The 26,004-nt window shown below is 52.9% G+C and overlaps 1 protein-coding gene across 3 annotated transcripts in view; it reads right to left on the bottom strand.

Moving 5' to 3' along the window:
* ACOX3 (acyl-CoA oxidase 3, pristanoyl) overlaps nucleotides 1-25,090 on the bottom strand; it is a 38,536-nt gene extending 13,446 nt beyond the window's left edge. Inside the window, exons 1-14 of one of the 3 annotated variants that reach the window (XM_074320743.1) lie at nucleotides 24,929-25,090; nucleotides 24,307-24,414; nucleotides 23,213-23,370; nucleotides 22,553-22,786; nucleotides 21,530-21,604; nucleotides 20,950-21,039; nucleotides 20,237-20,380; nucleotides 15,252-15,340; nucleotides 10,964-11,060; nucleotides 8,889-9,071; nucleotides 7,070-7,192; nucleotides 5,419-5,539; nucleotides 3,181-3,303; nucleotides 2,772-2,885 (exon numbers count right to left, since the gene is read on the bottom strand). In XM_074320743.1, the coding sequence (XP_074176844.1) occupies nucleotides 2,772-2,885; nucleotides 3,181-3,303; nucleotides 5,419-5,539; nucleotides 7,070-7,192; nucleotides 8,889-9,071; nucleotides 10,964-11,060; nucleotides 15,252-15,340; nucleotides 20,237-20,380; nucleotides 20,950-21,039; nucleotides 21,530-21,604; nucleotides 22,553-22,786; nucleotides 23,213-23,356 (1,537 nt within the window). In that variant the 5' untranslated portion in view covers nucleotides 23,357-23,370; nucleotides 24,307-24,414; nucleotides 24,929-25,090. Of the gene's footprint in view, nucleotides 1-2,771; nucleotides 2,886-3,180; nucleotides 3,304-5,418; nucleotides 5,540-7,069; nucleotides 7,193-8,888; nucleotides 9,072-10,963; nucleotides 11,061-15,251; nucleotides 15,341-20,236; nucleotides 20,381-20,949; nucleotides 21,040-21,529; nucleotides 21,605-22,552; nucleotides 22,787-23,212; nucleotides 23,371-23,990; nucleotides 24,058-24,306; nucleotides 24,415-24,928 lie in introns of those variants that run through there. The other 2 variants (XM_019711493.2, XM_074320747.1) reach the window with 2 other exon arrangements.
* Nucleotides 25,091-26,004: the final 914 nt, after the last annotated feature.

Raw genomic sequence — 26,004 nt, 5'->3', positions numbered from 1 at the left:
AATAATCGTTTTATTCCCTGAAGGAAAAACATCTCCTGACCTTCCAAACAGGCAACACTCAAAACTAGAAAGGTCTGCATCTCTAGTCCTACCGAGCTCAAGGGTCACAAATCTTTTAGATAATTTTTCCAAAGGTCCAGCTGAGACAAAGACCATTCCCGAGTTTGGGGTTGGATGATCAAACACCCCGGAGACTAGGGCCTGGCCACGTGCTATGAGCTCCCTTCTCTGCACAGAGAATAACGTCAGGACTCGGTGCCAAGCCACTTGTGCCAAATAAATTTTAGTTGCATTTTTTCCTCCAGAAAATGTTTTCACTTTGTTGGATCTTGCGAAAATTAGGGCACTCAGAGGAAAAACAGATGACGCTGCTCTGGCATTTTCCCTGATGCTGGTATATATTAGGTTGGTGCAAAAGTAATTGCGGTTTTTGCAATTATTTTTAACCTTTTAAACCGCAATTATTTTTGCATCAACCTAATAAAACAGCTTCTGCTTTCATAGTTTTGGCAACAGGGAAAGAACGCGAGCAGAGCATGGCAGATACACCAAGAAGCTGGCAGTCCACTTGTTTACGTTTCCACTTTACAACAGGTTTTAGGGAAGAACACATTCTGGTTGGGTTGATATTACTAGAACGATGAGGTCATTTTCTGATACTTCCTGTAGCAACGGGTTGGTTGGGGAACATTGTAACTATGAGAAATAGATCTTCCAGTGCGTCCCTGTTTTCTACAGGCACTTTAAAAGGGCAGATGAGCAACGGCAAGGTTAGTGATTGGCACAAAAATTGTAACAAAGGGTGGTGCCCGAAGAGAAATACAGCAACTGCTAGCAGAAACGTTTTCTGGATGACAATGATGATGACGACAGTGAGGGTGAGGGTGGAGGAACGACAGCTGGGGGCAGCCGGCCTGGGTCTCCTCTTGCTCTGGGGCTGCTGATGGGGACGGAGCAGACAGGGCTGGTGCCACCTTGCTCTGTGCCACCGTGTCCTCTCCAGGAGACGCCACAGCTGCTGGTGCTACAATGTCACGTGCTCTCCATTCTTCACCCAGAGGACCCAGCGGCCCCCCAAGATCCCAGGGGATGCTCACGCTGGGGTCTCCTCCTCCCGTAACAAAGGCGCTCTGCTGACAGCGTTTGGTGGAATAAATAGCACCTTGACAATGACCCTGTGATTGCAACTAGAACCATGACAAGGTTAAGTGTTTAGAATAGTTGTCGGTGGTTACTGAGCACACGCATGGTGCCACGTGCCGTGCGGGTGCTGTACATGCACCAGCTCCTTCATCCTCACGAAAGCCTGACACAGTGGAGCCGTTATTGCCCGGGTGCAGGTGAGGAAACCAAGGCGAGGGGGGTACCCGCTCTAAGTCCCGTGGCTGTGGGGCGGGGGGCTGGAGCAGAACTGGGGGAGCCTGGCGTCCCCTTCCATGCAGGTGGGCGGCTTGTCCAGTTTCTTGGGGTCTCACTAGAAGGGTCAGCTCTCCCCGCCCGCTGGGACCCCTGCTCCACCATCCATGCTCAGCCCACAGAGAACGTCTCTGAGGCACCTGGAAGCAGGTGTGGGTGACAAAGTGAAGAGGCTCACCAAATGCTAATGGACAAGGGGACCACATTAGTGACATTTTTGCTGTGGATTAAAGCTATTTTTGATATGAGATTTGACAGAAGAGTGGGTGGGACCGTGTGGGAGGAAGCGCTTCCTTCAAAGCCACCCTAGGGGTGGGGGACACGGAGTCCAGGGCAGCAGTTCCAAGCTGAGCTGTTCCTTCTGTAAAATCTCATCCTGACTGCCCACTCAGATGCTTCCGGAAGCTGTGACAGACTATCCTGAGCTTTGGAGCACAACAGGCTCGGGTCCAGCCTGGCTCTGCATTCCACCAGAGACAAGCCACTGGATGTCCTCGGGCCCGAGAGTCTCGAGCAAGGGGGCATGTCATGTGCAAGCAGCACCGCGGCTTGTCCCTTCGTCCCCCAGCCACTCCATTCTAGCCCTGGTGGCTCTCCATTGCCACCGCCACCATCCTCCTGCCACCACCGCCCTGCCCAGGCCACCATCCTTTCTTGTCCCCATCCATCGCCTTTTTTCCACAATAATTTTAACGTGAGTCACCACAACAGACAACAGAAACCCAAACCAGTCAGCTGCTCTTGCTCAGAATCCTCTAGCGGTTGCCATGGGCCTGGGAGGACAGCTGTCCCTCGGGTCCCCTGCGGCTAGCCCTTTCTTTCCACTGAGACCTCAGAAGGCTGTGCCAGCGACCCCACCCCTGAACGGGGGCCACAGCCTCGCAGACCACTCCTCTGATCAGGCCCCTGACGACCTCGCACGCGGCTGTCCCCCATCCGGACTGCGAAGTCCGTGACAGCAGGGACCCAGGTCTCAGTCACCTTTGCGTCCCAGCAAGACTGCACAGACACCTGTGCTTATAACTACCTGTCTGCAGAGTGAACAACGTAGGGGCAAGAGCCCTCGAAAGGGAGAATCAAGAGCGAAGGTTCAGGGACAGCCCCCAGCTTCCTGTGATGGCAGCCCGGTCAGGGGGCGTGGGCGAGGGCTGGGGCCCTCAGGAAGGTGCCAGGTGGGGGGCTCCCTCATTTCACCTTCAGTCAGCGTCTCACTCAGTGTCAGCCCAGGGAGATGCTGGATGCATGAGTCCTCCAGCGAATGGCAGCAAGCCACCGTCCGGGGTCTCCTACGGCCACCACCACAGCCCCCCTACCTGTTCTGGGCCTAAAGGGAATGGTGGGGAGGGGGTGCTTACCTGAGGAGTCCAAGCAGTCCTTGAGGCTGGCCGCCTGGAACCTCTGGCCAAGGAGGGCTGGATAGGCTTCCAGAAAGGCCACGCTCTTCAGAGGGCTCTGGAAGCGAGCGCCACCTAGCAGCACATAGGTCACTCAAGCGAGAGCCACGGGCCCACACCCAGCCCACAGCACGTGTCTCAGGGGAGGGACAGAGGGAACCTCTCCAGCCTGCCTCAGCCATAACTTGGGAAGTTGGGCAGTCACTATGCCATCACACTTTTCTTCCTGCTAACAGAGTCCATCTTGAGAGAAGAGCTAACTACAGAGGTCCGAGGACCCTCACCCATGCGAGATCTGGGGCCACCCCTCAGCATGGTGGAGCCTCAGCTGGGCCCCCACGTGCCAGCAGGCGAGCAGGTGGCTGCTCACCTGGGTCCCCGGGAGCCAGCAGGCCAAGCAGGTAGTTACTGGTCTGCTGCAGGAGAACATTGTTGTCCCCTTCGTATGTGCAGTTTGGGTCGTTGTCATTTCTGAGGTCACCCAGACGGTTCACTGCAACAAAACCACGTTTTCATCACTCGGGGTGTATATGTGAAAAATACCCACCCCCTCCCCCCGGAATCTAATCCTGGGCCCAGCGTGATGGGGCCAAAGCACCTCCCAGCCTGCTCCTCACTCCCCCTGCAGCTCCACCTCCCGACCAGCTGTGGGCCCCTAAATGCTCTCCACCCAGTGGCCCCGTCTTTCCAGACACAGCAGTAACAGCCTAGTAAGGGTGTCAGGAAGGAAAGTGGGCGGCTTCTCCATGAAACATTCAGCAGTGAGCAGTGAGCGCTCAAGAGAGATTCACTGTCACCAGCGTCCCCATCCTCCCGAGGTCGCCTGGCAGAACCTCCCTCCACCATGGAGCTCAGTGACAGACACTCAGGGCGCCAACGACCTCCGGGGGCTGCCCTTCCGCCTTCTACAACTGAATGAGGCCTTTGTTTTACACAAGAAATTTCAAACATCTGAAGACAACTCTCATCTTTCTTTTCTTGTCTCTCCTGCCAGTTACGTAAACCAAGTCCTTCACACACTTTATAAGCTGTGCTTCCCGGACCCTCATTGTCAGGGTCTCTTTCCTTTGACGAGAATGTTCTCTGAATGTGAGGCTGGGATGGAGGACCCAGCAGTGAAAGGTGGGACTGCTGCCTCTCGCGCTCACAGACTGCAGGCTCACCAACCTCCTGGTTCTCTCCGACTCTGCCCACGCCAGTCCCACCACTGACCCTGAAGAGCTGGGAGTGACCTTGAGAAATAATTTACAACTGATATACTTAAGCCTAGATAAAGGGCTGTACCTTTCTCCCTGCTGAGTTCGGTCTCTTGGCTTGAGGCCAGCATTTGTATATGTAATGACACTTGATTCAGCCCTTTTTTTCAGTTGTCAGCAGTGTTTCAGGATTCAGTTTCCTTGTTCTAAACTATTTACAGCGTCTCCATGACTTAGAACAACAAAAAGAAACTACAAAGAGCATTGCCCAGAGGACAAAACGTGGAAACTGCAACTGGTGCAGAGCCATGGTTACCCAAAGGTCAGTAAGCAACGGAGGGAGGCCAGCGTGGGGGCACCAGGGGCCACCCTGACAGTCAGAGAAGCATCTGGGACAGAACCTCACCGAGAACAGGCGGCCACTCACCTGGGCAGTTATCCACAGGCTGTCCCTGAAATGCTCAAGCTCGGCAAGAGCCTAAAGTGCTTCTGGAGAGTCAGACTATCAAAAGGGTTCTGCCAATTCTGTTGTTTGGAATGTGTATGGGCTTTCTTGGAGTAACCAAGATTTTTACCAATAAGTTATTTACAATTAGGGCACTGGAAATTTGCTGGTACACTGCAAATGCTAATGATGACTGTGATAATAGTAATTCTAATAGCAACAGCAAGTAAAAGTTACTGGGCACATGCTACATGCCCAACTCTGCTAAGTGCTTTATGTATATTAATTCACTTAATCACTGCAGGGACCTGTTTCTGTGCTATTCTCATCCCCATTTTACAGATAAGGAAAACTGAGGCACAGCAAGGTCAGGCAGATTGCCCACAGTGAGGCAGCTACTGAGTGACAGAGCTAGGACTGGCTCTCGGGTGCCCACAGGCCAGCTGCCCAAACAGGTCAATGCCAATAAAAACTTACTCTTTTTTTTCTACATTTAAGAATGTTTCACCAGAACAAAACTTGGTGCCACTGTACTGCCAAGGCGTTCACCAGAAAGTTACAACTCAAATGAACAGACCACCTCCTCTCCGTTCTGGTTTTGAGTGAGCACCCACACAACGTTTCTCCAGGCTGCATAAGTACCCCCAGATCTCCACGTTTTGAGGAACACCAGGCATCGGAAAGTGGAGGGATCGGTCCAGCGCGGGGGTGAGCAAACTCGCTCCGGACAGGGCCAGACAGTACACATTTCAGGCTTTGCTGAGATACTCATCTCTGCTGATAAAGTGCGGACGCCGCCACAGAAAATGCATAAATGAATGGGCATGGCCGTGTTCCCATAAAACTTTGTTCCCAGAAACCAGTGACAGCAGCTTTGGCCCTCAGGCTGGAGCTTGCAGACCCATGGTCTGGAGTCAAACGGTAGGGGTAAGGACAGGAAATTGTCACACGCTTCTCTGAAACCTACTGGCCAAATAGCCGTGTCCTCCGCACGCTTCCCGGCATTCCTGAATTCCCCGCTGGGCAGTCCACGAGGCCAGGGGCTTGCTGGCCGACGCCAAGGCGTGGACCTCACGTCCGAGCTCTGCCTTGGGGAGGAAATCCAAGAAGAACAGGTGAAAAGAGGCGCCAACCCCAGGCCAGGGGTCTGTCCAGCCCTAGCGTCAAAGGCGCAAGTCCCCTCCAATCTATTCCAAGACACCTGACAACTACAGGAGAAAGAAACACAATTTTAACTTAAAATGGGAGAGTCCCCCAAGAACGGCTACCTCGTGGTACACTCATGCAATGTCACAGCCAGGAAGGTACAGGGGCCAGTGCTCTGTCCAGCAAACAAGTGCCAGGGCCAGAAGGCTGATGGTGGAAGCTAACTTCCGGGAACCATACGTCACGACTCATTTATGGATGTTCACCCACATGACATCAAGCCACATGCTGTTGAAGGTTCCAACCACATCTGGTGACACTATACAGACAAGCAAGGGATCGCTGACAATGTCCAGGTGGTGCCCCTCTGAGGGGAGAGGGCCGGGAGACGGCGAGGGTGATGGCCATTCACCGCAGACTCCGCAAGGGCGCTCCCCAGCCAGCGTCCCTGGGCCTTCCACGTCTTATTTCTATTTGGCATTTAATAAAAACAATTCTCTTTTTCTCAAAAAGGACAGACACACACCTGCTACCTAAGATGACCCGTGCTACTAGCGTTTTCAACTTCAAGTAAGGGCGACTGTGAGGTCCTGTGGTGCCTGGGTTAAACCAGAGTTTCAGGAAGAATAAAGCGTGATCACACGTTATAACATTATTAACAGGAGAATAATTCCAGTGTCAGCTGGCAAAGGTCTTCCATGACTCATGCTAGAGAAAAACTCCTTAACCCCTGCCTTCCTGGGGAAAGACCCCCACAGCAGACCTCAGCTCAGCTCACAGCGCCCCCTGCTGGCCATCCTTGCACCACCCACAGCCTCTTGATTGCTGGATGTTTGTGCCGAATATTCCAGAATGTACTAATTGGACACAGGCCTTCTAGGGTGTTGTACATACTCCTAATCTGTGGCATTTCTAATCCGTTTTCAAACGCACTTCTTGTGCCTCACATTGTACGGCTGCCCAGGAGACAAAGAGGGGGCTACAGAAAGTCAACTGTTACGCCACTGACGCAGAAATTCACAAGGGACTTTGTTTAGGGGTGGCTGAGTTCCGTGGAATTGCACACCCGTTTCTGGCACCAACCCTTGCCTGTCAATGCAAATCCCGTCAGCTGGATTCAGACCTCTGTGTGCTTGTTTACGAAAGGATCAGAACCATGAAAGCTACTGAGGGGCAGGTCATGTGGGCCGTGCAAAACCATCGTGTCCTCCAAGGAGAACGCCAGCTGAACTCCCGGCGTGCAGTCAGGGGTCGTGCCAGCACTTCCTGAGGAGTGGGAACGTGGACACACATCCGAACCGTTCACATCAGTGCGGCTCCAGGAGTTCCAGGTGGGGACACGGCTGACGAGAGGCGGGGGGAGCCTTCCCCCCACAAATCCATGGTCTGGTGTTTTGGACAAAGGCTGATGTGCACGCTCAGTGAGGCAGAAATAATAACAGCGCTGCGGGGAAAAGCCAGTCTCCTCTCACCTGCCTGGCGCTCCGGTCGTTCTCCAGGAGGCCTTGCTGAAGCCCCACCAGGTCCAGGAAGAGCGATTTGGCAAAGTGGTCTAAGGCGTAGGCAGCGGCCAGGTACGGAAGTAGTCGCCATTGCTAGAGGGGACAGGACACGTGCATGAATACACCTAAGTGCTGACAAGGAACCGACCGCCTCACGGTGGCTGTGAAGGGCAGAGCAGGGAGCCAGGGTAAGGGGAGCGGTAGGAAGTCACCGCCCGCTTCCCCCAATGAATGTGGAAGGTCCTACACGCCGCCTGCAGCCTCGGAACTCTTGCCCTCACCGGGCCAGTTCTCTCTCCCAACCCCCCAACAGCCTCACGCAAAGGCACAACTGTCCCACACACAGCTCCCTGCACACCCACCTCTCACTGCTGTCTCGTCAAAGTGCTGCCTGGCACAGAGTCTCAGTCTACCTGGGAACCAGGAAAACCAGCCTGCTGTGCCCAGAGTGTGGCACAGACTGGCTGGTACGTGGTGCTTTGTAAGCCTCTGAGGGATGAAGCAATCATCCCTGAGCCAGACGGGGAAACTGAGGCTCACAGAGAGCCTGAAGTCCCTCAGAGGCAGGGAGCGTGTCCTAGTGACCTGTGCACACCCACAGTCACATGGATGGAAGGCAGGAGCCTGAGAGACCCGGGGAACAGTCGCCACCACCATCAGCACGCCCATCGCCCATCGTTGCTGAGTGTTCACTGCCTGACACTGTGCCAACGCTTCTACGTATGAACGAGTTTAATTCTTACCACCACCTTATGAAGAGGTTATTACCATTCCGATTAACAAATTAGAAAACTAGAGCACAGAGAGGTTCAGTGCCTTGCCCAAGGGCACACAGTTCACAGGGATGGACCTGGGGTTAGGAGCCAAGCAGTGTGGCCCAAGTGGGCCCTCGTAACCGCTGAGCCACCCCAATGCCCGGTCCGATGCATGGTGACCTCACAAAGGCCACGGGATTAGTCGTGGTGGCGAGCAATGTGTGCCACACAGCATGAAGCAGGACACTATGCTGTCCCTCATTTATTATTAAAACGGGTTCAAAGCCACAGTAAAAGAAGGGTTAAAAGAACCAGTGGCAAGTCTGTTATAATTCCCGGAAATGTTCACTCAGTTTCACCTTTGTGAATGTGTAGCTTGGCCTAAGATCTGGGCCAGGTTTAGCTACTGATGTCCCGTGGGAGTCACGTCCCTGATCCCCAGTCGTCCACCCATAAGCCGGGAACAGTAACTCTAGCCGCCTGGCGTGAGTACTGACCACATGGTGTGTGAGGAAGGGCTGGAACCACATAAGCACCATGAGTGTTCGTTGGGATAAAATGCATGTCCCCTCTCCAGGTGACAATTGGCTTTTCTGGGTTGCACCCGGGCTGCCTCACCTCTGAGGATGAGGGACCCTTCTGCTACTCTAGATGACATCACAATGAACAGCGCTACACACTCAGCTTATTTCCTTGGGGTCATTTCTCAGGATGGGACGATGGGTCACTGACATTGGACGTGCAAGGCCCCCGCCAAAGCCCGAGAGCTTTCACAGGTGAGCAGTGAGTGTGCACACCTGTCTCTCCAGAGCCTTGCCACACGCTCTCCGGGCTTCCTTATTTTGGGGAGTCATACAGACTCCTTTTAATGAAAGACCATTTACTGAACGCCCTGGTAACTCCTATCCACTGCTCTGTGAATTGCCTTAAGAGGCTTGGTGAAGTCCCAGGAAACAAACAGCAGTCGTCTGACACAGAAGGTTTACCTGCACGTGTAATAGAAAGAAAGTGACTTTATACTTGTGAAACCGGACCTGCATTTGGTACTCGAGTACTGGTATTTCCTCCTCATCTGTTGGTCCAAACTGACGCCGGGTGGCCGAGAAGCGGAGCGCGATGGACACGGCCAGCTTCAGGTTAACGACGGACATGGCCACGATGACGACGCGGCCGGCGGACAGGCTGCCCAGGGACGCTCCGAAGCGCTGCCTGCTGTCCTGCGGGTGAAAAGCAACGAGGCACATCAGCAGGACGATGTCCGGCCACCTCCGGGAGAGAGGCACAAAGATGCAGGGGCACCTGTTCCTACTTTCATCTCTGCAAAGTGCCCACCCACGAGGCCCCGCCCCCAGGGCACCCCCACACACAGAGCTCCAGGTGTAGGGAGCCACGGCTGGGCTGCAGGGGGTGCAGGTGTCATTAGTGAGTCGTGGTGGGACGGGGTGGGGAGGCACTGGAGTATGGGGGGGTGCTCAGCTCCACGGGGGAGGGGGCTGCAGCAGAGGGAGTAGTGCTAAGCAAGGGCTCGGCTTCTGGGGGGTGCAAGCTGCCCACCAGGAGGTTTGGAAGCCCTGCTGTCACCCTCACTGCGCTCAGACAGCCTGTGTGACAGCCTGCAGGGGGTGGGGGGTGGGAGGGACAACCCCAGGCCAAGATTGTATTGCTGGCATCACGTTTTGTTTTATAAAATGCCTCCCTTGGACCCTCAGCCCCCGGAATCCCTCTCCCCCCAACAAAGCAACCATTTGAAGGGGTGTGATGCTCATTTGTTTTCCTTTAAAATAGACAATCTCCTGTGGGCATCTAGTTTTAATCTTCGGTTATAAATCTCGGTGTACTAGCACCATGTTTCTCAGGCCCGTGGTGGTGCTGTGGGTACGTTTAACCCAGAGCTTTCCTGAACTGTCCCATCACCCTGCCCGCCCCACCTCTTGCGGCTTCTCCTGGGTTCACGTCTCTTATTATTTGGGCTTTTCTTCCAAAATTACATCCCCTGCGGTATTTGTGTGGCAGCCTTTCCAAACGGGGCATGCTGGGGAATGTTTGTTACGTTCTCACGTACAAATGACAGTCTAGTTGGATTTAAAAGCATACGTTTAAATCATCTTCCTCTGTGGGAGAAAACATCATCTCACGTCTACTTGCATTTGGTGTCAGGCTGAGAAGTCTGAAGGGAAGTGAGTTTTTTTCCATTGGCGTCAGGGCCACACCCTCTCCCTGGAGGGTTTCGGGGTTCTCTCTTTGAAATTCTTAAGTTTCTGCGCCGTGTATCTGGGGTGTGCATGCGCCTGCCTTCTCCTCTTGGGCTCCCCATGGCTCCCTCCAACCACGTTTCCTTCTTTCTTCCTGGCATTTATCGTCTCACTTCTCCAAACTTTCTCTTCATGGTCTTTCATCCTGTCCTGCTGCCCCTTCCTAGGATTTCCCAGCCTCCAATTCATTCTCCCACTCTATTCACCCATTGCATTCCTTCTTTCAATTATTCATTTTCCTATTCACTTTATCTCCATGTGTAAATGACTTCTGGTTTCACGGTCTGTTGCTCCCCTTATCTCTCAGCGCACTTGCCACGCTGTCTCAGCTCCGATCGGCTGAGGCCTGCTGTCAGGGCAGAATTCTCAGACGTGTATAGGCTCCCGGGACACAGCCATCCTGGCGGTGAGCTCAGGACGCACTCAGGAGGGCGGTCAGCTTCTACAAGGTGGGACATGACTGGAGAGGGCCCAGGGCCACACCACTGTGTGTCTACCACTCAATGGTTTAAGGGGGCAATGAGCCCTGGACACCAAAAACCCTGTCAGCCCGATTTGTGGATGGCCCAGCACGTAACCTTTCACCTTTAAATCCACCGTGGGGAACAGCATTGGGGGGGGGCCTCCCTAACTAACCCCATGGGGCTGGCGGGGGCGGTGCAGGGGTGTGGAGGCCTGTGGGTAGCTGTGGGCCAGCATGCCATCATGCCCGGACCCTGGGGTGGGGTGACCCAAGTGGCCCCTTCCTCGTTGGTGGCACTGGAACCCAAACCTAGAGCGGTCTGCCCCAGCCAACGGGCTCCTGTGGCAGACCTCCTCCTCGTGGGCACAGGGGCTCTCCTATGGAGACACCATACCTTGAAGGGGGTGACGTAGGTGCCCTCGGGGGTGACGTCCCCGGTCCGGTTCAGGAGGTCTTGGCGAGGAATCCTAACCTTGTGGAACATGGAGAACCTGGGGGGTGCATGGGACCTCGGGTTACACCAGTCTGGAGCCGGCCTTCTCCCCTCTGCCTCCCGAAACCCCATCGAGTGAAAGCAAAGGACAGCTTACAAGGTGCCCAAATCCCCAAAGACCAAGAAAACAGGAGAGAAAACAAACACCGGCAGACAGGAAATTTCGTCAATTTTTTCTATCCAAAAAAGTAGGTTAGAAAGAAAGTGGGTGTGTGCGGTGGGGTTCTATGTGACACAAAACAGCCACCTATGGGTCATTCAGAGGCGGGGTCCTAGGGGCACTTCGATGTCAGGCTCCTCAGTGAGCTCCGAGAACCAACGCCACACCACACACAGGCCATCGAGAAAGTCACTCAACAGAAAAGACCGCAGCTGTTTATTATAAAGATGACAGTCCCTGGTTCTCACACTTCAAGCGCCGGAACCTACACCATGATGATGGAGACCAGGCTCCCAGATTAGTGATGGACGACGTCGTTACAGAGGCCAGGCCAGGAAAGGCTACTTCACAACAGTCTGGGGACAGGGTCACGCCAGTACTGGAGGTTCATAAACTGTGCCAAAAATCCAAACCATCTTACAAAATCAAGTTCCTGTGTCACGTACCTGATCCAAAGAGCACTTCCCTTGTCACACGGACTATCGTCCTTCAGCTCCCACCCCTTCTTGTCTGACTTACTACAATAACCTCCCCTTAGCTCTTTCCAAAACCCACCCCTCCGGCCTGTCCTGCCCTTGGGAATGGTCCTGCCCTGCATGAGATGGGTCCAGTCTGCCACCTGAGAATCTTAACCCTGTGAAAACATGGTAAGCCCTGGGAGGGACCCTGCCCACTGCCCCACTGGCTGGCCTCCTTGCAGCCAGTGGCTGGGTCATGTCTGCTTGTGGCCCTCTCACTGGCCAGGCTCTCTCCTGATGCCACCTCCTCCAGGAGGCCTGCCAGGATTCTCCACCCAGCCTGTGTGGGGACTGGTGAGGCCAGAGTACCATTAGAGGGCTGTGCCATTCTGCAGTGACCACCTACCATCCATGGTCCTCACTGAGCCACCCACTTCTCTTTGGCAGCTTCCAGGGTCTCGATCACCCCTTTATAATGGGGCAATAAGTGCCGTGGAATGAATCAATAGTGGCAAAACCCCGGTCCAGGGACAGTCTTGGGGGAAAGACAAGTGGCACCTTCCAGCTTCCCCAGGGAAGAGCAAAGACCTGGGCTGGACACAGGGCAGGTTGGAAGAGCCCCCACCCAAATTCCTTAGGAAGCTTCTAGGAGATTTGCAGGTGGAGAACTCTCAACCAGGCCACCAGGCCCCTGCGGTGTCCAGGCAAGAGGCCAACCTCTGTGGGTTGCCCTCCCGCCTGTGAAATGAAGGTCGGATGCAGACCAGCTCTCGGCAGGCTCCAGCCTGGCACACTCAGGCCCTGTCTCAGGGTGAGCCGTAAGGTCAAGGTTCGTGGGATGGTGCTGACTGGCTGTGTGGAGACTGCAGGGTCCGGGAAGGCCCACCAGGGCTGATGCCCCGGTGGTTACTTGAAAGGAAGGTTCTGTAAACTCAAAGCTCCCTTTTTAAGGAATGGAAAACCATCACCTTTCTTGACACACAGAGATACAACGTCTGAATATATTTATACTTGCAGAAGGATTGGCTTGAGTTTACTGAAAGCAAAATTTCACATCTTATCTATTGTAATAACTAGGTATGGTGCCAGATGGGTCCTAGACTTACCAGGGTGATTGCTTCATAGGGTATATAATTGTCTAATCACTATGCCGTACACCTGAAACTTACATAGTATTGTATGTCAACTGTCATTGGAAAATAATTTGAAAAGATTTTTTTATATATTCTCTTTTGAGTACTAGTATACCACAATAGCTGTTCCAAAAACAGTCAGATGGTGGTCAGACTGGTAGGCCAGGCTGCAAGCCAGAATTCCAGTGTCCCCAGAGGGCTCTGGGGTGTGCGTGTGTGTATGAGACATGTGGTATGTGTGACAAGGGTGTATGTGACATGTGGTGTGACATGGGGGGGGGGGGTGTCTGACATGTGGTGTGTGTGACATGGGGAGCGTGTGTGTGGCAGGCCTGGCCCCCAGGTGCTGCACACACCCTTCCACCCTGGGCCTCCTGCTCCATGTTCTAGCAATTTCCTTCCTCCTTGGGGCCTCCCACCACCTCCCAGCCTCACCTGGGACCAAGCACATCTAGTGCCTGGCAGGACTTCCTTCCATCCACTTTCAAGATGGATTCCCAGGGCTTGAGCGCCCGGCCTCACCTCAAAGCAAATATGTGAGAATGCCCTGCACATAAAGGTTCAGAGGCCAAAATCTCACTCAAGAGGGTCTTTGTTATTTTGCTTTCAGAGTATTTGGCTAAAACTAACCCTCACAATTTATGTTTGCCTCTGATTCCTAGAGTCATCCCACACACTTGGAAATTCTTGTAAAGTGACAAAATCTAACTTACATTTTCAAGACAAGTGACCTCGGTCCAAAAAATTACTCAATTACAACGGATACTCAAATCTGACAGAGCACTGCACGCAAGCGCCAAACCCTACCAGGAGGTCGGCGTCCTCGAAACCCGTGCGCCCTCTGCTGGGCATGTGCGCCCAGGCCCGCGAAGGGGTTTCCGAGGAGCAGGGAAAAGGGCGCTGCTGTGTCACACGTGGCTCACACCCCAGCCCCAGCCCCTGAGCCCAGGGACCTTCAAAGGCTCAGGGACCGAGTATGGCTGCTTCCAATGTCCCCTCGGCCTGACACTGAGCGGTTGCACGGGGCACGGTCACTTCAGTTCGGTGGAGCTGCTCTGAAACTCCTTTACGGGGTGGTCACCACGCTGGCCCTGGGTCATGCTAGAGGTGACTGGCGTTGTGAGTCTTAGGAGAGCCTGTGCCACACTAGCAGGATGCACTTATTGTCGGTGCTATACTGAGTGCTCGCTGGGGCACCACCTCAGAAGGGGCAGTGCTCTGTCTGTGCACGTATGAGTCCATTTAGGGGGAACCCAGTGCAGGGGTTTCCGAGGCTGTCCCAAAGCAATGCTAACGATTCTGATTGGTGAAACCAAGTGAACAGTGACTAGCGGTGCCACCCACTGGATGTGACCTGGTAGCATTGAATTGCAGCTGGAGGGTAAGTTACCCGCACCAGGTGCCTGAGGATACAGCTGACCAGGCCCCACTCGTACACTCAGACCCTTCCACACATGGAGTCACAACACACGTACTTTCCGAGCCCAAAGTGGAATGCACGGACCTCACGAAAGGACTCGTTTTCCAAGTGCAGAAAGAGACAGTCCGCACCACACCCACTTCCTGCACCGCCCTCCTTAATGCGCCCTCCCCCAGGCCAGTGCCATCTTCGCAAACAGACTGAATTGCATCACTGCCTCGCTGAGAGCTGAGGACAAAGGGCCAGGACGGTGAAACTTCAACACGTGCCCCACGGCCTGTCCGGGCCAGGGGCCCCCCACACACCCACACAAAGTAATGGTTTAAGGAACTGACGGCCCCCATCAGACTCCAACATCAGTTAACGGGCTCTCCGTACAGGTCAGTGAGGGAGGCGCACAGAATGCTGAGAGAGTATTAGTTGGAAGGGTTCTGTGTGTGTTTGATTTTGCTTTTTAACAATTTCCTTCTGTTTTCTCCTTAAACTAACACCACGTAAAAATCAATGGTTCCCCCACCCTCTGGCACAGTCTGTTTTAAGGGTCCAAGCAGAGACTTGAGACACTCCCCACCCTCTACCCCCAAGATCAGCGTGGGCCCGTGCTGGATGCTCCAGTCCCTGGAGGTTGCTGATGGGGACCTCATCTAGGGGAGGCGGGTCCCGGTCACAGCTCAGCACTGCCCACCAAGCTGCAGTTGTCTGGCCTGGGCCTGATCCATGAGCCGGGAGCAGCCACCTGCCTGGGGACAAGGTCACTTGTTCAGTTCTCGGGTTGTTTATACCTCCTGACCTTGGAGCTGATGCAGGAGACGGCCCTTCAAGTGTGGAGGTGAGGCGTGTGGCCCCACCACACTTTACCTGGCTCCATAGGTACCTAGGAAGGTGTGGGGACAGCACTGAGGGCCTGGTGAGATCACAGGCTCGAGCGGCCATGGGATAGGAACCTAAGCCCTGACAAGGAGCCTCGAGCATAGACCCTGGGGACAGCCACCATGACCATGAAGCTCGGTGCACTTACCCATTGTCCAGACCGTTCTGTCCAAGCTTCCGCCCTATGTCGCCCACCATCACCCCGGGCATGGGAAGGAGGGTCTTTGGGTCCCGAATCTGTAGAAACCATAGAAAGCAACAGATGACAACTGTGCCAAACACACGAAACTCAAACGGATTGGTTCCAACCCCAGTGACCGAGCCTCAGGTTCCCTCCAAGCGCTGCAGGGGTAAACGTGTCCTCCAAACATGTGGCCTCACTTGGAAATGGAGTCTTTGCAGATGTGACTGAGTGAAGGATCTCAGGATGAGATCATCCTGAATTACCCAGGCGGGCCCCAAATCCAGTGACAAGAGTCCCAGAAGAGTCAGAGAAAACAGGACGTGGAGAGAGGAGAAGCTAGGTGAAGACGGTGGCAGAGACTGGCATGATGTGGCTGCATCCCAGGAACTCTGGCAGGGCCCTGAGGCTGGAGGGGCAGGCAGGACCCTCCAGTGTGCCTGGGGGTGGGAGTAAGAGGCCCCACCCACACCTGGATTTGGACTTCTGGCCTCCCGACTGTGGGAGAGTCACTTCTGGTGTTCTAAGCCCCAGTCTGTCCTGCTTTGTTTTGTTACTGTGTTTCCCCCAAAATAAGACCTAGCCGGACCATCAGCTCTAATGCATCTTTTGGAGCAAAAATTAATATAAGACCCGGTCTTATTTTATTATAACATAAGATCGGGTATAATATAATATAAGACCAGGTCTTATATTAATTTTTGCTCCAAAAGACACATTAGAGCTGATGGTCCGCCTAGGTCTTATTTTTGGGGAAACACAGTAGGCAGCCCTGGAAAACTACTCCAGGAACTGGCTAGCACACGCTGCCTGGAGGACTTTAGGAATGAAATATTGGGGCTTTCGGTACAGGACTTTCTGCTGGTTTTCATAAAATGACGAAATGGTTGTGTACATATTGCGGTGGGAGAAACAGCTTAAGATTATTTTTGTAAATCTCTGCTTCCCCAAATGAGTTTCCAATAAATAGACTTACCTTAAAAAGTACAGCTATAGCTAGCAGATAGCCCCTCATGATGTGAGCTCTACGCTAAGGAAGGACGTGGCGTTTTATTTTAGAAAAGCTTCAAAGTAGCAATTCCCAACCAGGTGTCACTCCATCACCGTCTACTCCCTTCCAGGGGACGTGTCAGTGTGTAAGGCATTCTGGTGGTCATAACTGGGGGGGACCCCAGGGGGAGGCCGGGGTGCTGCTTCACATCCTACAGATCCAGGATGGCCACAGCAAGAGAATTATCCAGCCCACATGTGAAGAGATGAGAAACTCTGCCTTAAGGAAATACTGAATTTGTACTGTTTGGGATTTAGCTATTTGCATGCATTGCTCATTTTTATTTATTTCATCTAACCTAATTAAACTTTATAATAATGATATTTAAAATAAAATAACAGGCTAAAGCCCAAATGTAGATCATCTTTCCCTGTTTCTAAAGTGTTTTAGTAAAGCTCAGGAAAGATTCAGATACAAACTTTTTATAACCTTGGAAATAAAAAATAGTTGGGGAAAAAAGTGGTGAGGTAAAAAAGAAATATTAAAAGTGTAGGGCCAGCCCGGTGGCTCAGGCGGTTAGAGCTCCATGCTCCTGACTCCGAAGGCTGCCGGTTCGATTCCCACATGGGCCAGTGGGCTCTCAACCACAAGGTTGCCAGTTCAATTCCTCGAGTCCCGCAAGGGATGGTGGGCAGTGCCCCCTGCAACTAAAAAATTGAACACGGCACCTTGAGCTGAGCTGCCGCTGAGCTCCCGGATGGCTCAGTTGTTGGTTGGAGCGTGTCCTCTCAACCACAAGGTTGCCGGTTCGACTTCCACAAGGGATGGTGGGCTGCGCCCCCTGCAACTAGCAATGGCAACTGGACCTGGAACTGAGCTGCGCCCTCCACAACTAAGACTGAAAGGACAACTTGAAGCTGAACAGAACCCTCCACAACTAAGATTGAAAGGACAACAACTTGACTTGGAGAAAAGTCCTGAAAGTGCACACTGTTCCCCAATAAAAAAAAAAAAAAAGTCCTGTTCCCCTTCCCCAATAAAATATTTAAAAAAAAAAAAAAAAAAGTAGGTGATTTTCAAGTGATCAAACAGAAAAACACTAATGCAAGTTTTCAGTTCATCTAGAAATAAATGGTAACAGTCATTATAAACATCGTATTAACCTCTCGAATCAAGGAATGGACTCTGATTAAACTCAAAAGCAGAATTAATGTTATAGTAGTTATCTCCAAAATATTTAACTGTGTCAATTTACATATAAGATTATCCAAAATATTTGGAGATTGCCAACCTGCTATAATACAAAAAAAAAAAAGTCCCTCTAGCTTATCAGCTAACAATCTATAACATATATCACAATTCTAATTAAATAGCTTCGCAATTACTTGTCTCAACCTTTCTTTCTCAGTGGACGGTAAACTCCATGAGGACAGGGAACCAAGCTGCCCTGAGCCTCTGCTGGATACACACTGAGCACACAGCAAGGATCTGCTGGATGGAGGAAAGACAAAACACATCTGAGTATTCGAAGCATAACTTTTAACGAGTTTTAAACACTGTGGTTCTATAGCCTAAGATACAGAAACACTGAAAGAAGCCGAATTCTAGTCCCGTTCCTTAAGAAGCTCACTTCAGGCACCCACCTGTACTCACGGAAGCAAGGAATGGTAATGAAAAACATATCTGGTTTGCAGTAGTTCACATGTAAATTGAAAAATAAGGACAGAGCAACAAAGAAAAATGCATCAACAGGATTTCATAAAAATACAAATCTCTGTGAATCAATGGACACTATCGAGAAAATGAAAAGACCACGACAGAATAGGAGAAAATATGTGCAAACCATCTATCTGAAAAGGGTTTAGTATTCAGACAATCTACAGAACCGTCATAGCTCAACAATAAAAACCACAAACAGCCCAATTAAGAAATGGAGAGACTGAACGTACAGACAACGCCCAGACCTCATATAAAACAGAGCCGCAGCCACCTGCCTCTAAGTCAGACTCGCAGGACGTCAGCCTGCCGTCTCCAGTGACAATCCAGGAGGCTGAACAATAACTTCTGTGACAATCGGCCAGGATTTGATCAATAACTCACAGCTTCCCTACCTTCTGTCCCCACTTCCCACTCAGGACCAACCCGAGAAAGCCACACCTGCTCCCCTAGCCTGTCACCTGGGACGCCTCCTTGTAGAAGCCCCCCGGCCTCCCCCAGGCTCCATCAGGACACCCGAGCCCCCTTTTCTCCACCAGGAAGCTCTCCCACCCCTCTGCCTGCCTTGGGGTCTCAGCCAAAGGCAAGCCGTGGCGGCCGCCCCCGCTACAGCCGGTTCTGAGTAAACAGCCTTTGCCTTCTCATGTGTGTGTGTGATTCAGCCGGTGGGGGGAGGGGGGGAGTCTTTGCTTTTTTCCACAGGGCAAAGGACTTGAATAGACATTCCTCCAAAGAAGATATACAGATGGCCAACTGGCACATGGTAAGATACTCAACATCACTGGTCATTAAGAAAATACAAATCAAAACCACAAGATACTACTTCACGCCTACTAGGGTGATTATTAAAAAATAAAATAAATAACAAGTGTTGGTGAGGATGTGAAGAACGTGGAACCTTCATACATTGCTGGTGGGAATATAAAATGGTGGAAACCGGGAAAGTCTTGCAGTTCCTCAAAAAGTTATACACAGAATTACCAAATGACCCAGCAATTCTACTCCTGGGTGTATCCCCAAAAGAACTGAAAACAGGTGCTCAAACAGACACCTGTTCATGAATGTTCATAGCGACATTATTCACAAGAGCCAAAAGGTGAAAATAACCCACTTGTCCATCAATGGATAAATGGACACACAAACTGTAGCCTACCCATAAAATGGATTATTCAGCCTTAAAAAGGAAGGAGATTCTGGCACAAGCTACAACTTAGCTGAACTCCAAACATATTTGAGTGAAAAAAGCCAGACACCAAAGGCCACATAGCGTGTGATTCCTTTTATATGAAAGGGCCCAAACTGGGACATCCAGAGACAGGAAGTAGAAGAGCGGCTGCCAGGGCTGGGGAGGGGACGTGGGACTGGCCACTTAATGCGGAGGGTATTCTGGAGATGGAACGTTCTGCAGCTGGAGAGGTGGTGCTTACACAACATTGTGAGCACACTAATTGCCACAGAATCGTTTACTTTAAAAGGGGGAATTGTATGTTATATGAATTACACCTCAATTTAAAAAAAGAACACACATGATGGTTTCCTTTTGCCATGACAGTCCCTCCCCTCCCACACCAGAAAAGCCTTAAAGAACAAAAATCCCAGAATGGGGCAGGGTGGGGGGAAGTGGGGCTTCATTCAGGATCCAGTCAGTCCAGATGGAAAGGTCCATAAAGAACAGGCTTCTGGAAGCTCCAGGTATGGAGGCTGCAGCAGCCCTGGGCAGTTGGGAAACGGGCCCCACAGGGGAGGAAAGCCCTGCCTGGCCGTCAGTCCCAAGCGCCACTTCCTTGGGCAGTAAGCTTCCTGTTTGTGACCCAGGAACGTGCTCCAAGAGGCCCCCCGAGCCGGACCTCACATCAGAACTCTGGGCGGCCACCCCAGACCTGCTCAGTCGGGAGTCCCGGGAGGGTGGGCCCGGCAATCCAGATTTGTGAGTGTCTGAGACGATGCTGATGTGGCCGCTAGGAGGACAGAGCCCTCCCCCTGACGCCCTGGGGCCCGGGGCCCAGGGCCTCTCAACGTCGGCACCCCTGATATTTGGGGCTGGACAATTGTTCCTTGGGGTGCAGGTGGGGCAGACCTGAGCATCCGAGGATGGTTCGCCGTGTCCTTGGTCTTGCTCGAAACACGAGATGCTAGAAGTACGCCCCTGCCCACAGCTGTGATGAAAATGTCTCCACACACTGCCAAACGTCCCCGGGGTAAAACCTGCCTCCTCCCCTCTCACACAGCGCGCAGGGCAGCCCACCTGGACGACAAAGGAATGCAGGCCGTGGCACTGGCCCCCCGGCGTGTACAGCTGGGCAAACACCACTGCGTGAGTCGCGCTCTTGCCCATGTTGCCAACCAAGAATTTGGCGGCTTCAAAATCAGGGGAATGGATGATGAATTCCTGCACAAGGAGAAAATTACAGTCAGCGACTGAAACACATGAAGAATGTCTCTTCCTTTTTGATATTCACTGCTCATAAATCTTTGAGGTGACAGTGAGAACTGACTGAACGTTTTATGCCCTGTAAGGCACCGGTGGCCCTATTTCTGAACACAGCACATTCCTGGCTCTCAGGACCTAAAGCAGAACCTTCCTATGGAAAACGATGACCAACATGTCAAACAATAAAGTACATGCAGAATCTTCTGGAAGCTGGCCAAGCCCCAGCTCGTGTCATCTTCCCAGGGAGGCCTGCCCTGACCACCTCCTGTGAGTGGAGTTCCCTCCAAGCCCATTTTATCCCCTACCTCACTGACTCTAAGCAATAAAATTTCCGGGTGGGGTAGGTTTTGCCTCTGAAAGCCCTCATCTCCTGAGCCCCCCCCTTTTCAGCACGATGGATCTCAGTGTGCACTTTACAAGCTCGCGAGTATACAGACAGGTCCTGTGGTCTCATTACTTTTTTGCTCATGACAACACCATGTTTTCTGTGCTCGGAGCCCAGAGGGCGATGGGAAGGGCCCGCCTACCTCAGTGGTGGGATCGTAGTGAGCGGTCGTTCGGATGGCCTTGGTGTTGCTCCCATGACTCACTTCAGTCAGAGCAAAACATCCAAAAATCTAATACGGAAGCACAAAACGCTGTCAGGCAGGAAAGGCGCTTTCTCACGTTCCTGGAGGGACCCTGCCACCACCTGTCCTTCAAGCGCTTTACCCACGGATTAAAGCCCCACCTCTGCTTTACCAATCTAATCATCACCGTGCTGTGCTGGATGCCACACCTCCCAGCCTGTGACAACAGCAGGTCAGATGGGCTGCCAGCAGCCTAAGTCAGCATGGTGGCTGCAACTGCTCCCAGGTAGTAGAAGAAAACGGAAGGCTTTAGCTTAGCTTTGATAAGAAAGAGCTAAAGTCATATAGTACTAGGAATCCAGCAGACCCACGTTTGGAAAGAACAGCATTAGCTACTTGGTGAGAGACTTAGAACACCATTAAATAAGGTAACCCCTCCCTCGAGGCCCACCCAGCTGCAGTCTGCCCTTCCCACAAGTCTCTAAGGAGAATGGGTGAGAAATCGTGGGCTCATAGCTCACCACGACCCTAAACTTACCTCCATATTGAAGACCTTGGGAATATATTTGAAGTGTCTTTCAGAACCAGAGCTGTAAATGGTTGATCCAAAAGTCTGAAAATGTAACATCGTCACATGAACAAGTGGATGTGAAAAAGGACCGTTGTCCTGGGACGTCACACGTGACGTGCACATTAACACCCACCCCGGCTCTGCACCCCACAGCATTTCACAGACAGAGAGAGCAGCCCTGAGAGGCTCACAGCAAGAACATCCAAGGCCCAGGGACACGGCTGTCCTGAGCTCACGGGAGTCGGGGGACCTGGGTCCCCGTCCCAAGCAGTTTATGTAAGTTCAACACACTCACCTTGGACGTAAGGCGCCTGAACCCCCTGAGGGTCTACAAAGAGCATGGGGGACAGGAGAGGAGGGAAGGAGGGTGCATCGAGGCGAGGTGAGCCCACCTTTCCATCAGACAACAAAGGGACAGACCAGGTGTGTAGCTAAGGGGAAGCCACCTTCTCCAAGTTCACCCCCACCACATGTTAGAGACGAAAGGAGACACAGGCCTCGACTCCATTTATCCTCTGTTTTTCTTTTTCTTTCTTTCTTTCTTTTTTTTTTTTTTTTTTTTTGTGTGTGAGTATAAAGCAAAACAGTCCCAAACCTTCCCTTCTTATGGGGACTTCTTAAGTCCATAGCACTGTATTTATCAAGGACTTAGGTGTACAAATTTGCCTATACAGGTGAAAAAAACTGGCCTTTCACTAAAAACCACGGGCTCTACCCACACATTCTAATCACTGCTTTTGATTCTCTTGAAACAAACATTTCCCCAAACACATAAATACCCAGAAAACTTTAAAAGCAAGCAAATACTAACAAACACCAAACCACCGAGGCAAGTGTCCCAAGCCCACACGCTGCGTGTATTTTACGTGAAGGAGTTCATGCCATCTCTGTGTCCTTCCCCCCGCCTGGCCCCCCGCACAGAGCAACCTTGGGCGTCCCAGGGAGTGAAAGCCAACGCCTCTCCTCTCCTCTCCTGTGCCGCCTACTTACCAGCATGTGGAGGAGGACCTTGGTAGCCAGGGACCAGTCGTACGTGCCCAGGCAGGTCACCAGCCCCAGGACTTTGAGAGGGCTCCGCAGCATGTCGTCCACACGGAGGAAGTCATACTCGAAGATCCGCTTGCAGCGCAGGAAGTTCAGCTCACGGTACTTCTCCATGGAGAGATCGCCTCCACGCTGCTGTGCAAACAGGGGGTCGTTCTCCAAAGTCGAGAAGAGGGTCTTCTGGAAATGCAGGAGACAGGGGATGGCCGATTTGGAGGCAAAGGACAGAACCTTGCTACACTCTCACTTATTCAAGTTTTCTCAAGGCTGCTGGCGACATCAAACACAGTCTAACCCAGAAACACAGGGACAGAGATGAAAGTCCTTTTGAAAGCAGGGGGGGCCTGAGGCCCAGGAAGCTTAAGCAGTCTGTGCTCATTCCTGGATTCCTCGGCAATTCCCAGAGGCTCTGCCGTCCTGGGGTGCAAAGAGGAGACAGGCCTGTGCTGGGCCCAGGGCCAGCCACACCTCACAGAGGCCGAGACGAGGCCCGGGGAAGCCACCTGGTTTTGAGGGCACAAAGCTCCATCGAGCCAATAAACCGAGATGCCCAGCAGACCCGACTGGGAATCGGCACGGCCAGCACTGCCCAGCCGCTGGCCTTACCTTAAAGCGCAGCATGTCGGCGCCGTCCCAGAACAGTGCCAGCTCCTTCCAGCTGAAGGACGCGCGGGCGCGGTACGCGTGCAGGGGCCCTCTGGGGAAATCTGGCAACAGCGCAGCATCACTCCCTTCCAAAGTAGGTGCCATCGCTTGATGTCAGCCTGCACAAAATGAACCACCTGAGTGACCGTGTTTCAGTCTATTCAAATCATCTGTGAGCAACTGTGCAAGTGCGACGTGTTACAAGTAAGAGAAAAACTGTAACTCCACAGGGACAGCACAAGAGGAGGACCACGTTTAGCGCTAACGTCCCTTTTCCCCAAACAGAAGGCAAGGGGAGATCTCCTCATTCTCACTCCTGAACAACGGGGACCAGGAGACGGGGAGAGCGTGGGTGGCCCTGGGGTCGGGGCATGAAGCGCCAAGGTAAACAGGCGTGTTCTTCGAGAACGGAGTGTTCCCAAGTCCCTATGTCCAGACCCACGTGCTCACTTGTTAGTTTCCTGGACGCCCCTCCCTCTCCTGTTCTGGCCGTCCTCATGCATTGAATGTTCAACACCGACTTCACCTCAGTCCTGACCCAGCCTGTCCTCTGTACGCACAGGCTCACCTGGCCAGTGGCCCAAGGGCACCTCTGGCTACAAACCTGCGTGTCATCCTGGAACTCCCCCGTCCTTCAGGCCCCGTAACCCAGTTGGTTACCAAGCCTCTCACTGCCCCTCTTTAACACCTACTGCATCCCTTCATTTCTTTCCGCTCCTATTAGATCTATCATAATAACCTTCAGTTACTGAGCAATCGCGGAGTGCAGTTGATGGCCCGGTGATGTAGCAACCTCAAGTACTACGTTCCGCTGACGAAACTGGAGCCTGTTAGTGTGAAGTCAGGTGCCCAAGGTCAGGCTGGTTTCAGGCACATCTGACCCCAAACCCCAGGATCCTACGCAACCCGTAGGTCCCCTATGGCCCCATGCCACCTGAGGTCACCAGCATTACTGCACGATGGGCGAGCTGGGGCAAGGGAGGACTCCGCAGCCAGACTGCCTGGCGCAGATGCCAACACGAGAGCTGAGGAGTTGAGTGCAGTAGCTCGCTCACTTAGAAGTCACTTGCCGTCTGTGCTGCCGGAGCGGGACCACACGGTGATCCTAGCCTGGTATGTAGTGTAGTACGGCAGGTCCTCGAATCACACCGCGTCCTTCAACACTGTTTCAGTACAAGGTTGGTGCGATGCGTACAAAGTTAACTCTTGTTCACATCAATTAGCCTATGGTACAACTTCGTGATACTCCTGTCCTTTCGCTTACGTTAAGGGAGGGCTTACTGTATCTAGTACCTAGGCTGTTACAATTGACAAGTGGCACTTGGAACAGTTTCCAGCATGGAGCTGTGGCTTTGATATCCTGATGGCGGCAACAGTCGCCTTCAGCCAACTTTCCTCTGACTGTGGAAGCGGTGACTAACAGGCAGAGCTGATCATTCCGACTCTAGCTGACGGCTGCCCCGTGACCTCAGGGGACAATGTCCCAATCCCTCAAAATGTTTCCCAGGTTTACCCGCCTGCCCGCCGGCCCTAGCCTGCTGTGTGCTCCGCAACTGCGCGACGGCAGGGTGTGCACAGGCCCCCGGGGCACCCCCGGGCCCTTGCACGTTCCGTCCCCTCGGCCCGCCGGCACTCGGTCCCCTGGCCCCCGCACCCTCCCGCAGAGGCGGGCTTCACCTTCAGATCTCGCCGTTCGCTCGGGTTCGCGGGTCCTCGCCCCGGGTCAGCGCGCACGGCAGGCGGTCAGTAGATGTCTTTGGGCGGAGCAGACGTCCGAGCGCGGGCGGAGCGCGCGTACCCGCGTCCTGCCCCGCGGCCCGAGCCGCGCCGCCTCTCCACCACCGCCCCCTTTGACGTCATCGCGCCGCTCCGCCCGCCCCCATCGCCCGGGAAACGCAGATCGCGTTCGAGCTCCGGGACCGCAGAGGTCGTCCGGGTCGTGCCCGCGGCCGGAGAGCCTTCGGGGACGCTCCCGGCGCTCTTCCCAGGTGCCCCCTGCGTAAGAATCCCTGGGATATTTGTTTCGTATGCGGTTCCTGGGGCCCACTCCAGAGCTGCGGGATCAGAACCCCCGGCTGGGGCCTGGACACTGTCGAATTAACAGGTACTGCCAAGTGCTGCGTAAAGTCAGAGAACCCTGGCGCTACCCAGTTCCTGAGAGTGTCCGGGTGCGCCTGAGCCCTGGCTGCCCAGACCAGTAACCGACTCGATAATCCAGCCTTTCCTAGGTTTCTTTCTTTCCGTCTCATGCTTTCCACTTCCGCACTCCTGCCCATGGGGTCAGCTCCCTGGGAAACCCCTGCACGCGAAGCCTTGTCTCACGCTCTGTTTGGGGGAATCCAAACTGAGACACGCTCATGATGTGAATCCACCGAGAGAGAGTCAGCTGGACTTGGCAATTGGCCCTATAAAGAAAGTCAAAACTTTTTCATTTAAAGGGAACTGGAAGATGGGCAGTGCAGTCATGGGGAAGCAAAAAAGTTCAATTTCAGAGCTGTGTCAAGTTTAAGGTGTTGGTAGGACATCTGTGGAGATGCTGACGTTCTCTCTCGCCTCCTACTTTGAAATACCGTCCCCTTCATGCCGTGACAACGTTTTTTTCTTCACAGTTGCAACTCCTATTCCAAACAGACTTATAATTAGGGGTATCAATGGGACCTTCCTGTTGCAAAAGCAGAAGGAAGAGACTGACGGACAAACTAGGGCCTCATGTGTGACATACTAAGCTCTCAGAACAGATGCTCCATCCTCTA

This window comes from Rhinolophus sinicus, linkage group LG02 (genome assembly GCF_036562045.2).
Source record: "Rhinolophus sinicus isolate RSC01 linkage group LG02, ASM3656204v1, whole genome shotgun sequence".
Classification (NCBI taxonomy): domain Eukaryota; kingdom Metazoa; phylum Chordata; class Mammalia; order Chiroptera; family Rhinolophidae; genus Rhinolophus; species Rhinolophus sinicus.
This window is presented reverse-complemented; position numbering and strand designations above follow the sequence as displayed.